Source organism: Lipotes vexillifer, unplaced genomic scaffold, assembly GCF_000442215.2.
Source record: "Lipotes vexillifer unplaced genomic scaffold, Lipotes_vexillifer_v1.1 scaffold1409, whole genome shotgun sequence".
Taxonomy (NCBI): domain Eukaryota; kingdom Metazoa; phylum Chordata; class Mammalia; order Artiodactyla; family Lipotidae; genus Lipotes; species Lipotes vexillifer.
In genome coordinates this window covers 153,508-166,503 of record NW_006781380.1, presented here as the reverse complement: position 1 = coordinate 166,503, position 12,996 = coordinate 153,508, and the positions used below count along the sequence as shown (strand labels likewise).

The window sequence follows — 12,996 nt, the reverse complement described above, 5'->3', positions numbered from 1 at the left end:
TCCAGGTCAATGTGTCTTCTGGAGAAAAGGCAGAACAGGCTTGTGGCTCTGGAGGGCCCGGTTGGTACCGATCCCCACTGCCTTCAAGGGAGATATTCTGCTCTGTGCTTCTGGCTGAGGAGGGTCACTGGGCCCCGTGAAGCTCAGACACCAGGGTCGATCCCACGGGCTTTCAGCATGCAAACCTGACTTCAGGCAGAGTTCACAATGTGGCCCCGAGGCTGCCCAGGTGCCGGGACAGCACCATCACCTCCCACACACGCCTGCGTATCCTGGCCTTCACCTGCTGCTGCTACCCAGCTGTGTATCTGTTTTACTGAATACCTCGGCTGAGGCCTGATCTGATGCTATAGGAGCAATGCTGGAGGCGACTCAAGGGAATGTGGCAGAGAGGCCCGGACCTGAATCTGAAGTCCTGGGTTGAGGTCCTGACTCTGCCATCTACAAGCCAGGTGTTTCCCCATGTCCTTTTCCTTTCTAGGTCTTTACTTTCTTGTTCTCAAATGAGGCTAACAACATAGGCCTGGCCAGCATCTCAGGGCAGCTAGAGGGCTTAGCTGAGGTGCTGCATGGAAGGTGCTTCTTGACAGGAAGAGACAATGACTCCCGCAACTTGGAAATGTCCATGGGGAGGCTCTTTATCTGCGCCACCTAAGACTTCAAAGTATCACAGGGCATAGGGACACAAGGACTCGGGGTCCCCTGAACACAAAGGCTGAGAGAGAAAGCACTGTCCCAGGTCAAGACTCAGGGAGAGACCAGAGCACATTTCTGGCCTCTAGTAAGTTTCCAGCACCCACCTAGAAGAGCTTCTCATAGCACTTCCCACAGTGGATGGTGTCACGGTGAATGAAGATCTGATCCAGAAGCTCACCCATCGGTTTACTGCAAATCCCACACTGAAAGAGAAAACAAGCTAGAGGTCAGCACACAAGTGAAGCAAATATAAACGAGTGGAGTGGGCAGGCTCCAAGCTGATGGCACATCCTAGACTTCGAAGCAGACAATTTAAAAATGGCTAACAGAGACAAAACCCAAACAAAAACAAAAAAAATCTAACAGGCAGAATGATCACACAGTGGTTAGGAGCCCAGGCTTCAGAATTGGGCCTGGGTTTGAGCCCTAAATCCACTACTTATTAGCTAGGTGAGCTTGAGTAAGTTACTGAGGCTCCCTGAGCCTCCATGTCCTCATCTACAGGAGGGCTTTAATTGTGACATTTAAAGTCCAAAAGAAGGTGACATGAAGGCCCACTGAAAGGTAAAGCTATTTCAGCAGTCCAGCCGCTCCGGCGTGTCTCTCCAGCGAACGTCTAAAGGATGATAACAGCCAGCCATCTGCAGCGGACCCTCCTGGTACGAGGAGTCAGAGCAGGGTGGCCTGCAGACAGTCTCAACTAAGAGGAGACCAAGAGTCCCCATGTTTCTGAGACTCCAGCTGTCTCCAGGCCCAGCCTGGCTAAGGCTGCTGGCTTCCAGCTGAAAGCAGTGGAGAGCGGCCGCAAGGGTCCCCAAGTCCCTCTGCTCGTTCTCACCAAGCACCTCTCTGGTGGCTCTTTCTTCTGTTTTTCAGTTCCTGTCTCCTGGCCATTTATTTTTTGAATTTTATTTTAGGGACATTTTTATACAGCAGGTTCTTATTAGTCATCCATTTTATACACTTCGGTGTATATATGTCAATCCCAATCGCCCAGTTCATCACACCACCACCCCCCGCTGCTTTCCCCGCTTGGTGTCCATATGTTTGTGTTCTACGTCTGTGTCTCTATTTCTGCCCTGCAAACCGGTTCATCTGTACCATTTTTCTAGGTTCCACATATACGCATTAATATACGATATTTGCTTTCCTCTTTCTGACTTACTTCACTCTGTATGACAGTCTCTAGATTCATCCACGTCTCTACAAATGACCCAATTTCGCTCCTTTTGATGGCTGAGTAATACTCCATTGTATATATGTACCACATCTTCTTTATCCATTCGTCTGTCAATGGGCATTTAGGTTGCTTCCAGGACCTGGCTATTGTAAATAGTGCTGCAATGAACACCGGTGTGCATGTGTCTTTTTGAATTATGGTATTCTCTGGGTATATGCCCAGTAGTGGGATTGCTGGGTCATATGGTAATTCTATTTTTAGTTTATTAAGGAACCTCCATACTGGTCTCCGTAGTGGCTGTATCAATTTACATTCCCGCCAATAGTGCAAGAGGGTTCCCTTTTCTCCACACCCTCTCCAGCATTTATCGTTTATAGATTTTTTTTTTCCCTGCACGCAGACCTCTCACTGCTGTGGCCTCTCCCACTGCGGAGCACAGGCTCCGGGCGCGCAGGCTCAGTGGCCATGGCTCACGGGCCCAGCCGCTCCACGGCATGTGGGATCTTCCCGGACCGGGGCACGAACCCGTGTCCCCTGCACCGGCAGGCGGACTCTCAACCACTGTGCCACCAGGGAAGCCCTGTTTATAGATTTTTTATGATGGCCATTCTGACTGGTGTGAGAAGTTTGTTCCCTGATGTTTTGTCTTTGTGTATCTGTCATCCTCAAAATGAAAGTCCGGAACCTTCTGCACTAATTTTAAAGTCGGGCTGGATGTTTAGTAATGAACAAAGCTGCTTAAATTTCCCTCCAATTCTGTCTAAGTCTTCATGAAGTTTATCATAAGTAGGGTCATCGTAAGGGAATTTCTGAATCATTCCAATCAACGATTCTAAGACCTTCATCTTTGCTGTCTTTCTCAGTGGCCCAGCCGTGCAGGAGACATCTCCACGCAAAAGCAAAACCTCGGTAGCACCCGATCTCAGATCCGATTTTAGCTCCACGTAACATGTCTTCCTTCAATCAATCATACCCAAGCTACTTCCTTCTTCATAGCCTTCCTGATAACCTTCCCTGTGAAACCGGGCTTTCCATCACACCTCAGGAGACTAGCAAGGAGAAACGCCATCAGATGATCACAGAATGTACCGTGACTGTGGTGCCTGCAGTAGAATAAAGGCTCTGAATTTGAAGGCCCAGCAGTGTAATTGGCACCATCATAACCTCTCATCCGCCATCATGATGGCGTTGAACATGTCCTGACTCCAGGTCATGGCGGCAGGCAGCCCGCCCCCAACCCCAACCCCCTCGAGCTCCGGTGCCACGCCCTGCGGCCACAGATCCACGAGCCTCGGGCACGGACGCCGGGAAGTTTTTGACTATAATTTCTTCAAGTCTTTTCTCCGGTCCTTTCTCTCTCTCTTGTCCTTCTGGGACCCCCTATAATGCGAATGTTGTTGCGTTTAATGTTGTTCCAGAGGTCTCTTAGGCTGTCTTCATTTCTTTTCATTCTTTTTTCTTTATTTTCTTCTGCAGCAGTGAATTCCACCTTTCTGTCTTCCAGGTCACTTATCCATTCTTCTGCCTCAGTTATTCTGCTATTGATTCCTTCTAGTGTAGTTTTCATTTCAGTTACTGTAATGTTCATCTCTGTTTGTTCTTTAACTCTTCTAGGTCTTTGTTAAACATTTCTTGCATCTTCTCGATCTTTGCCTCCATTCTTTTTTCGAGGTCCTGGATCATCTTCCCTATCATTATTCTGAATTTTTTTTCTGGAAGGTTGCCTATCTCCACTTCATTCAGTTGCTTTTCTGGGGTTTTATCTTGTTCCTTCATCTGGTACATAGCCCTCTGCCTTTTCATCTTGTCTATCTTTCTGTGAATGTGGTTTCTGTCCCACAGGCTGCAGGACTGTAGTTCTTCTTGCTTCTGCTGTCTGCCCTCTGGTGGATGAGGCTATCCTCCTGGCCATTTTTTTCACTGTAAATTTATCAGCCCTCTGTGATTCTAGTTACTGTAGACCAGGACTTGAACCTCAACTTAGCCAGCTAATGGTGCTGATCCATTTAGGGGGTCACCTCTGGGAACACAGGAAAAAACTCAACAATCTGGGCTTGCAACATGCCTCACACTGCGGAGAACAGGGACCCTAAAAGGTTGTTGTGATGCTATGGCCATAAGTGTCTTCTCTTTCTTCCTAAATATAACAATACAAACTAGTATTCCATTTTATTTATTTATTTTAGTATTCATTGATTTGAATGTTCATTTATTTATTTATTTTGGCTGCACCAGGTCTTAGTCACGGCACGCAGGGTCTTTACTTGCGGCATGCGGACTCTTAGTTGTGGCATGTGGACTCTTAGTTGTGGCATGCGGACTCTTAGCTAAGGCATGCATGAGGGATCTAGTTCCCTGACCAGGGATTGAACCTGGGCCCCCTGCATTGGGAGCACGGAGTCTTACCCACTGGACCAGCAGGGAAGTCCCCTACAAACTAGTATTTTAAAATGTTATGTCAATCTAACAAAGGTAAGATAAACCTACAGTTAAGGATAGTGACAGATTAGTTTATACAAATGAACTTGAGCAACGGAATGGCATATCCTGGGAGGCTGCAGGGTGTAGCTGAGACGACACTGGCTCTGATATCGGAACCGGGATTTCCACCCTCGGTTCTGAGCAGCTGTGTGACCTTACGAAAATAATATCCTCTTCACCTCTGTGCTCATGGACCCCAGGGGTGGCTCTCAGGCACCTTGCCCACATTCCAAGAATTCCCCAAGAATATCAGGCCTATTTTGCCACAATTCCAAGTTCCCCAGCCCTGTGTGAGCTCCAATCAGGCAAGTTTAAAATCCCTCCCGCTCTGTGCCTCCTCCTCCCAGGCCTGCCAGCCTCCTGCCTGCCTCTTCATCCCTATTCCCTCTGTACGCACGATGGAGACCTGTTTAGCCACCTGGAAAATACACTTGGACACCTCTTCACCTCTGACTCTGGACCCACCTCCCTCACAAAGCCTTCCTGGGACCCCAACCCACTCCAACTGCACCCTTCACCCAACACTTGGCTCTGTGAGACCAAATGTGCCCGGAGTTGCTTAGGTCTGAGACTCCCGTAATTTTGCTCTCTGTTTAAGAGGGGTGCCCTGTAATTAAAGTATGTAACCAAAAATTGACAAAATATTCTAGATATCTAGGACTTACTTATCTTGGGTACCTGACACGTTGTACCCTTTGACCATCACCTTCCCATTTCCCCCTCCCCAGCCCCTGGCAACCACCCTTCTACTCTCTTCTATGGGTCTGGCTGTTTTAGATACCTCACATAAGTGGTGCTAGGTAGTATTTGTCCTTCTGTGTCTGGCTTACTTCACTTAGCATAATGTCCTCCACGTTCATCCATGTTGTTGCAAATGGCAGGATTTCCTTCTTTCTTTAAAGGCTGAATAATATCCCATTTTGTGTATATACCACATTTTTTTAATGTATTTTTGGCTGCGTTGGGTCTTCGTTGCTGCGTGTGGGCTTTCTCTAGCTGTGCAGGTGGGGGCTGCTCTTCGTTGCAGTGCATGGGCTTCTCATTGTGGTGGCCTCTCTTGTTGCAGAGCACAGGCTCTAGGTGTGTGGGCTTCAGCAGTTGTGGTGCGTGGGCTCAGTAGTTGTGGCTCGTGGGCTGTAGGGCACAGGCTCAGTAGTTGTGGCGCACGGGCTTAGTGGTCCGTGGCATGTGGGACCTTCCTGGACCAGGGCTTGAACCCGTGTCCCCTGCATTGGCAGTCAGATTCTTAACCACTGCGCCACCAGGGAAGTCCCTATATGCCACATTTTCTTCAGCCATTCATCAGGCAATGCACAGTCAGGTTGCTTCCATGTTTTGGCTATTGTTAACAATGCTGCAACGAACAGAGAATACAGACACCTCTTTGAGATCCTGATTTCAATTCCTTTGTGTATATACACAGAAGTGGGATTGCTGGATCATCTGGTAGCTCTATTTCTAATTTTTTGCCTGGCTTTGGTGCCAGGATAATGCTAACTTTGTAAAATGAGTTTGGAAGTGTTCTTTCTTCCATTTCTGGAAGAGTATAAAAAGGACTGGTATTAATTTTTCTTTAAATGTTTGGTAGACTTGCCTGTGAAGACCCAGCCTTGAGTTTTTCTTTGTTGAGAGGTGTTTGGTTACTGAGTCAATCTTCTTATTTATTATTCGTCTGTTCAAGCTTCCAATTTCTTCTTGGTTCTGCCTTGGTAGGTTGTATGTTTCTAAGGATTTATCCACCTCTTCTAGGGTGTCTAATTTATTGGTATGTAATTGTTCATAAAAGTTTCTAATAAGTTTTCATGTAAGTCCAGGAATCATGGAAACAGAATGTTCTTTGCCAAATGACATGTCACAGTCTCTCCCTGCAGCACTCCTGAGTCAATTCTGGATCCACGCAGATGGAAGAGCTTCCTACCACGTGGCCTTTTGTTCCTTTCCTCCAATGTTCTGGGCCCCTCTCTACCTCGGCCACTGCTCTGGCCAGACTCTATGTGGACAAGCAGCCTCAGCATTGCCCGGAAACTTGTTAGAGAGGCCAATTCTCAGGTCCCACCCAGACGTACTGAGTTAGATACTGGGCTGGGGCCCAGCACTCTGTGTCTTAACAAGCCCTTCAGGGGATAGTCAAGTGTGAGATGCACACTCCAGAGTGAGAACTGCTGCTCTAGACCTCGTTACAACCAATAAGTCATACACCCCACTGCTTGACTTCCATGTCCTCCAGCTTATTTGGCTGGTCTCTGCCACCGCTGGAACCTCCATTACTGGACCAGCTCACCGCCTCACTGTTACTGTTCCGTTGCACACAGACCAAACCCTGCCAACTCACTTGGCATAATCTCCGCCCCAGTAAATGCAACTGCCCCTGCTTCACCCTTGTGGCTGAGCCTGGCTAGGGAACAACACAGTACATGCTGACTGGTCTCCATAGGAATGAACGAGCCCTCCCTTCAAGCGGGCTCTGCACAGCCCATCCACCCTCCCTGTCTCTGAGACAACATTTCACAGACTCCCCTTTCTTCTCGAGTGTCCAACAGCCCTTGCCCACCCTCACTCATAGACGATCTTGTTTTCTAATCGACTGAGAAAACAGAAGCAAGTACTGAAGTTCTTCATTCTTCTACCAGCCAACTTGGGAACCTCTCTGTATGTGTCCCAGAGATTTGGCCTTTCCTATTCCTGCCATGTGTCAACTGGTACCCATCTTTCTCTCCTACAGACGTACATCATGATCACCATCAACATCTCTTTCTCCTGCGCCATCAGTGTCTGCTCACTACTGTATCACTCCCCATCAGCACCAACCCATGCTTGGCACCTCTGTCCCAATGTCTGCTTGCACTGCTCCCTTACAAAGCCAACCCATCAGGAGAGTCTTCCAGGCTCACTCTGTCCATTTCCACATGAGCCCACTCCAGTCAACCTTCTATCCCCGTCACTCCAGCAAAACTGCTCCAACTGAGGTCACAGATGACCACCATGCTGCAAAATTCAAGGTCAATTCTCAGGCTTCATCCCATTTGATCTCTCAGCAACCACTGACAGGGTGACCAATGCAGTCTTTGGAGAAACTGTGTCACTTGGGGCATTGCACTCTGTGTTACTTCTCACCCTCCTCTGTGGACCCCCTCCTCTTCCCAACCTCTAAATGCTAGAAAGCCACAAGGCTCAGCGTCAGCCCCCTCTCCACCCACTCACACCTTAGGTGATTTCATCAGGTCAGGGACGGCTCAGGGAAAAAGCATGCCCTGCAGACTCCCAGCTCCAGCCTTACCCTGGAACACAAACTCACATATCCAAATGACCATGTGAGCTCCTCACATAGCTCTCACTGAGGCATCTTCAATTTCACTCATCTCCGCCTTCCCTCTGCTCAAACCTGCTCCCCTCTAGTCCTTCCCTTCTCGGTAAAAGGCACCACCATCCTTTCAGCTAATGGCTTGGGCCCCAAACTTTGCAATCTCCTTTGACTCCTCTCATTTTCTCATAGCCACAACCTACCAGCTCTATTTTCAAACAGTATCCCCGATCCAGGCACCATCTTGACATGTCCCCTGCCAACTCCCTAATCAAGTGACTGCTTTCTCTAGCTTGATCTACTGCAGCAGTTTCCTAACTGATCTCCCTTTTCCCATTCCTGCCCCTCTACATTCGCTCCTTCACCTAGCAGTCAGAGGGATCCTTTGAAAAGCATGAGTCAGACCCTGTCTCTCCACCACTCAAACCATCCAGTGGGTTCCAACTGCATTTAGAATAAAACCCAAAGTCTCTCTGTGTCCTGAAAGGCCTGCATGATCCAGTTCTTAGCCATCCTTTAGACTTTATCTCCTACCACTCACCCCTCACTCATGTCGTTCCAGCCATGCGAGCTACAATACTCCATGCTGCTGCCCCAGGGCCTGTGCACTTGTTGGCTGTCTGCTGGGAATAGCCTTTCCCCAGAAGAATGCTTTTGTTTCCCTCAAAGTATTAAGCACATAGTACTCCTTTCGACTTGGGAGCCCATTCAGCTCCCAGTTCTGCAAAGCCTGTGAGATGGAGCACATTCAAGCAGAGATGAAGCCTTCTCCACACTCTCTGAACCCATAAAGGCTCCCCAGCTCTGGAAGATGTTCTCAGTGGCACCACCTGTCTTCCTTACCTTAAAGCAATAGTCATGGCAGCAAAGGCCAAGATGTTCTAAGGTAATCTTTGGACAGTCTCCGATCTCCTGGTTGCAGTAAGTACAGACCCCTCCACTTGTTCTGGGAAATGAAAAACAAGAATCCATGGTCAGGCTCGTACGCAGACTATTGATGTGATGCAGCCAGATCCTGTGGTTTGACGCAGCCAGGCTTAGGCTGCTGCCAGGATTCCCAGCCTGCCATCTTTTTCTGTGGTGTGAACTGGCCATATAGCCTTGGGCCAGACTGGACCGCAGCCCACTGTAGACCGTCACGCTGTTTTCAGAAACCATTCCTGTATCTTCACCCTACTCTCTATCGTATGTTTGGACACCGTGATCTGATTCTTATTCCAGGCAGCTTGCTTGTCTCTGTCCCTCTGCCTAGCATATCTGCTTGGGGGGCTGTTCCCACCTAGAATAGGAAGACATACGTCTCCTTCTACAGGAGACATGTCTCCGTATGCCCTACCTGGCCCCTTGTCTTGATGGCCCTTCTCTTCATGCCTGGGAGCACTGAGTCCTACCTGGAGTATCACAGAGGCAGCATGGGTCCAAGGACTATCACAAAATCAGTGTGGCTGTAGAGCCTGCTGGGACCTCATACTGAAGTCCTAGACACTGACTTGTAGATTGAGTATCTCCCCAGTTCCAGGATCCCTGCCTTTGTTCCTCAAGTCACCCCCTGGTTTTCCTCCTCAGACAGAACCTGTCAAAGGTCCTTGCCTGCCTTGCTGCTGGTCCAGGGCTCAGGCTCTTGACAGTGTTGCCCTCGTCACAGCCCTGTTCCTCCCTCCTATTTTACCACCACCAGTCCCAGCTCACAGTTAGTCAGATGGCAGAGTGGAAACACCCCTTACCTGGGAGTACTCAGGGCCCTGGGGTTTAGCCCTATCTCTGCCACTAGCTCACTGTTTTTGCCCTTTGGTCTTAGCTGGATTCAAAGGCTTTCATTGCCACAAGTGTGACACCCCAATGAGGGAAGCAGTGCCCTATGCTGTGGTGTGACACATCCCATCTGGAAATGGACCAGAAACGAAGGCAAATGGACTTTCAGCGTGTAAATCTCCCTCACCTGCTTCTCCTTCTGGAGACCTGTGAGCTCTCTGGTAACACAGCAGACTTACCTCTCAGAGTATGGAGTACTGTCATGTGGGAGTTTCTTCTCCATGTTGCGTGAGTCCCCAGTGCTGCTGACGCTGCAGGGAGTGTGATGGGAGAGAGGAGAGCAGCCATGAGTGGAGAGTGCTTTTCTGATTAACACATGACTCTGCATGACCAGCCATCACCCGTTATGCCAAATGAAGTTGGTGCCAATGAGGCATAATTCTCTCAGAGAAGAGCTCTTACACTCTGGGGGCAAAGAAGACCTGCTGTGGTGAGGAAGATGAGAAGGGGGTGGCTAGGGTTCTGGAGAACTGTCAGTTTCACGGACCAGTGGGAAAGGACCATGGCTTTTCTCCCCACATACGGCCCTCGGTTATGATGTGACAATCGCCAGGGGCCCACTCACTGCAGGAATCAACTAAGAATGGGAACAAAAAAAAACAAGGAAACATTCCAACATAATACTGTGCTGGGTTACACAGTGGAATTAGGGGTGATTTAAAAATTTTTTTTCCTTTTCGCATCTTCATTTTTCAATAATATGACTTTTTATAATAAAAAAATAATGATCAAAAAAACTATTTCCAGGGAAGTGCATCTAGCTACAAGCTCTGGGATATGGTTTAGTGAAGCTGTCATGCTAACAGGAGCTGTGTGATGACCTTCTGAGGTTAAGTGACCTGCCTAAGGTCATGCTTGGAGTAAGAGGTGAGCCAGAATTTCAGCCCAGCTTCTGATTTCTTTTGAGATTTAAGTTTACCTCTAAGCCTCCTGGAAGGTAAAGCAAAAGGCGAAAACACACTGGACTACACAACTCTAAGTGCCCCATTAAACAAAATACTGGTGGGACTGGAAGAAGAAAAACCAGGAGATGGACAGAGTTCATAGAGGCAAACACTAGATGGCACCACAACGAGGGGACTTCCCTGGCGGTCCAGTGGTTAAGACACTGAGCTTCCACTGCAGGGGGCACAGGTTCGATCCTTGGCTAGGGAACTAAGATCCCACACGCTGCGTGGCATGTCAAAAAAAACCCCAAAGAAACAAACAAAAACAAAAAACCACCTCCCTGAAAAAAGCTATAGAGACAGAAAATAGTGGTGGCCAGGGGCTGTGGCTTGTGGTGCTGGGGGCAGTGCTAATGGGTCTGGGGTTCCCTTTTTGTGTGATAAAAATGTCCTGGAATTGGATGGTGGTGATGATTGCACAACGTTGTAAATGTACCAAAAACCACTGGACTGTACACTTTAAAGAGTGAATTTTATGATATATTAATTATATCTCAATAAAGCTAAAATCACTCTAAGGAGTTACAAGTGAAGAAACCGAGGCTCATAAAGGTTGAACATCTTCTTCAATATGGCATCCGGAAGCAAGCAGACAAAGAGATGATGAGTGAAATGTGTGTTCAAATGAGGCAACCTGGCATGCTGGAAGGAGCATGGGAGCTGAAGAGAGGAGCCCTGAGTTCTGGAACAGGATGGAATTAACTAGATGGTTCTTAAGGGCCTCACCAGCTCTATTAAGAGTGATGCTCTCAGGATTTCACAAAAGAAAGCTTGTAGTCTACCGAGAAACAAATACAGGCAGAAACGGCTGGTGCTGGAAGTGGAGTGTAGGATGAGTTAATGACAAAAGGGGAGTGCAAAGGCATCGAGTTAGGCAGAACGTCTGGAAAGGCATAAATCATGTCCGTGAGCAATTAAATCATCTACCTATTCAATAAATGATTACACAGAAGGTACTCTGGGAGAAGTACTTAATGAGGTACTGGGGATGCAGGAATGAGGACAACACAGGGCCTGGCAGGACAAGGCCGTGACATGGAAAGATCTGGGACTTCTCACCTGCTGTAGAATGCAGACAGTGGCTTCCCGGAAGATACCTGACCAGCATTCACGTACTCCTTCATAAAGAGAATCCCTTTGCTGTAGAAAAAAATACAGCACAACAGAAAGAGGTATACTGGAAGATTCCAGGGGACTGGGGCTGACCCAAAGCAGGGGTCCAGGACAGGAAGGCCCCCCATTTTGTTTGAAGGAAGTGCAGGAGCTCATGGGAATGCCTGGGCGCAGAGGTGCTGGTGCTGTAGCCCCCGGCGGGCAACCAAAGCAGGAAACAGGAGCTGCTAGGCTGCTGAGCCCACTGTGGACTCGGGCTGAAATCAAAGCCCATGACTACAGCCTGCTGTGTGTGGATTTGAGAGCGCTAGAAAGACGCTCCCTGCAGCCAGTGATGGGACGCTACCCTCCTGAGACCTCAGTCCAGTGGGCTTTCCATTCTCCTCTCTGACCACGTTTTGTTTCCCTTCTGCCTGGGACTGAGATCACCTCTCAGCCTCATCTTACACTGTCAAATCTCCATCAGCAGTCTAACCTCTCCCTTCCCACTCTTGGAGCTCCAGGGTGAGCTCAGGAAGTTGCCTCACCCTGGACAAACCCCTGGCAACTTTGGGAACAAGGTCTACCTCTCGATGGGCTCACCATGACACCAAATTTGGCCCCATTTACATGCTCTGCACTCCAGCCTGCTGGCTTGATGGCAGTAGACGCTCCTCTGATCTCTCCTACACACACACACACACACACACACACACACACACACACACACACACAGTTCACTCAGCCTCCTTGTAATGGCTCCCTTCCTGCACTCTAAGATGGCAGGTGAGGACAGAAGCTCAGGTGAGGCAGTGGTTATGCGCCTCTTCTCACAACAGATAACGCGAGAGAGACAGACATAGGCCCTGGCCTCAAAGGGATTTCTTTGGACTTCGCAAGCATGTTCCCCAAGAAACATTAGCGAAGGTCCGAAGGATGGCAGAGCCCTAGGAAGTGCCACCTCAGCTTCTCATTGGGAGACTCTGTTCAGGCCCACACACAGGAGTTTATATTAGGGGAACTTGGGCTACACTCTGTGGCCCCTTGACCAATGGGCTGCTGAGAATTGGAGTAGGTACTAGAGCTAATATCAGGGAAGTAACGTGGGGCAAAGGCCGAGTCCTTGAGCTCCAGGGAAGAAATAGCCCACAGAACACCTCCCAGATTGTCCCTTCTTACCTGCTTGAGTTAGACTCCAATTCACCTGGGGAGGCTGGCACGTACACCTGAGGCTGCTCAGCGGTGGCAGTGACAGTAACAGTGGCCAGACAGCTTGAGGGGTTCCTCACCCTGAAAGAAGTGGAGGGAGCAGCAAGGGTGTCAACACTGAGAGCTGGTGTCTTCCAGGGTCCAGCAGGGTTATCAGGGGCTAATGCCGAGACTGCCACTTCAAAGACTTTAAAAGAACGCTGACGTTTTTTAAACAACCCTCGAAAATCACTGAGCTGTTTGTTCCTTGAGGCTCCTGAGATCAACGGCTAGAAGTA

At 48.8% G+C, this 12,996-nt stretch overlaps 1 protein-coding gene across 1 annotated transcript in view; it reads right to left on the bottom strand.

Moving 5' to 3' along the window:
- Positions 1-800: 800 nt before the first annotated feature.
- The window catches only part of ZNF185 (zinc finger protein 185 with LIM domain), a 39,476-nt gene continuing 27,280 nt past the window's right edge, over positions 801-12,996 (bottom strand). Inside the window, exons 17-21 of the mRNA XM_007454645.1 lie at positions 12,689-12,799; positions 11,477-11,557; positions 9,650-9,721; positions 8,502-8,604; positions 801-899 (exon numbers count right to left, since the gene is read on the bottom strand). Of these exons, the coding sequence (XP_007454707.1) occupies positions 801-899; positions 8,502-8,604; positions 9,650-9,721; positions 11,477-11,557; positions 12,689-12,799 (466 nt within the window). The remainder of the gene's footprint in view (positions 900-8,501; positions 8,605-9,649; positions 9,722-11,476; positions 11,558-12,688; positions 12,800-12,996) is intronic.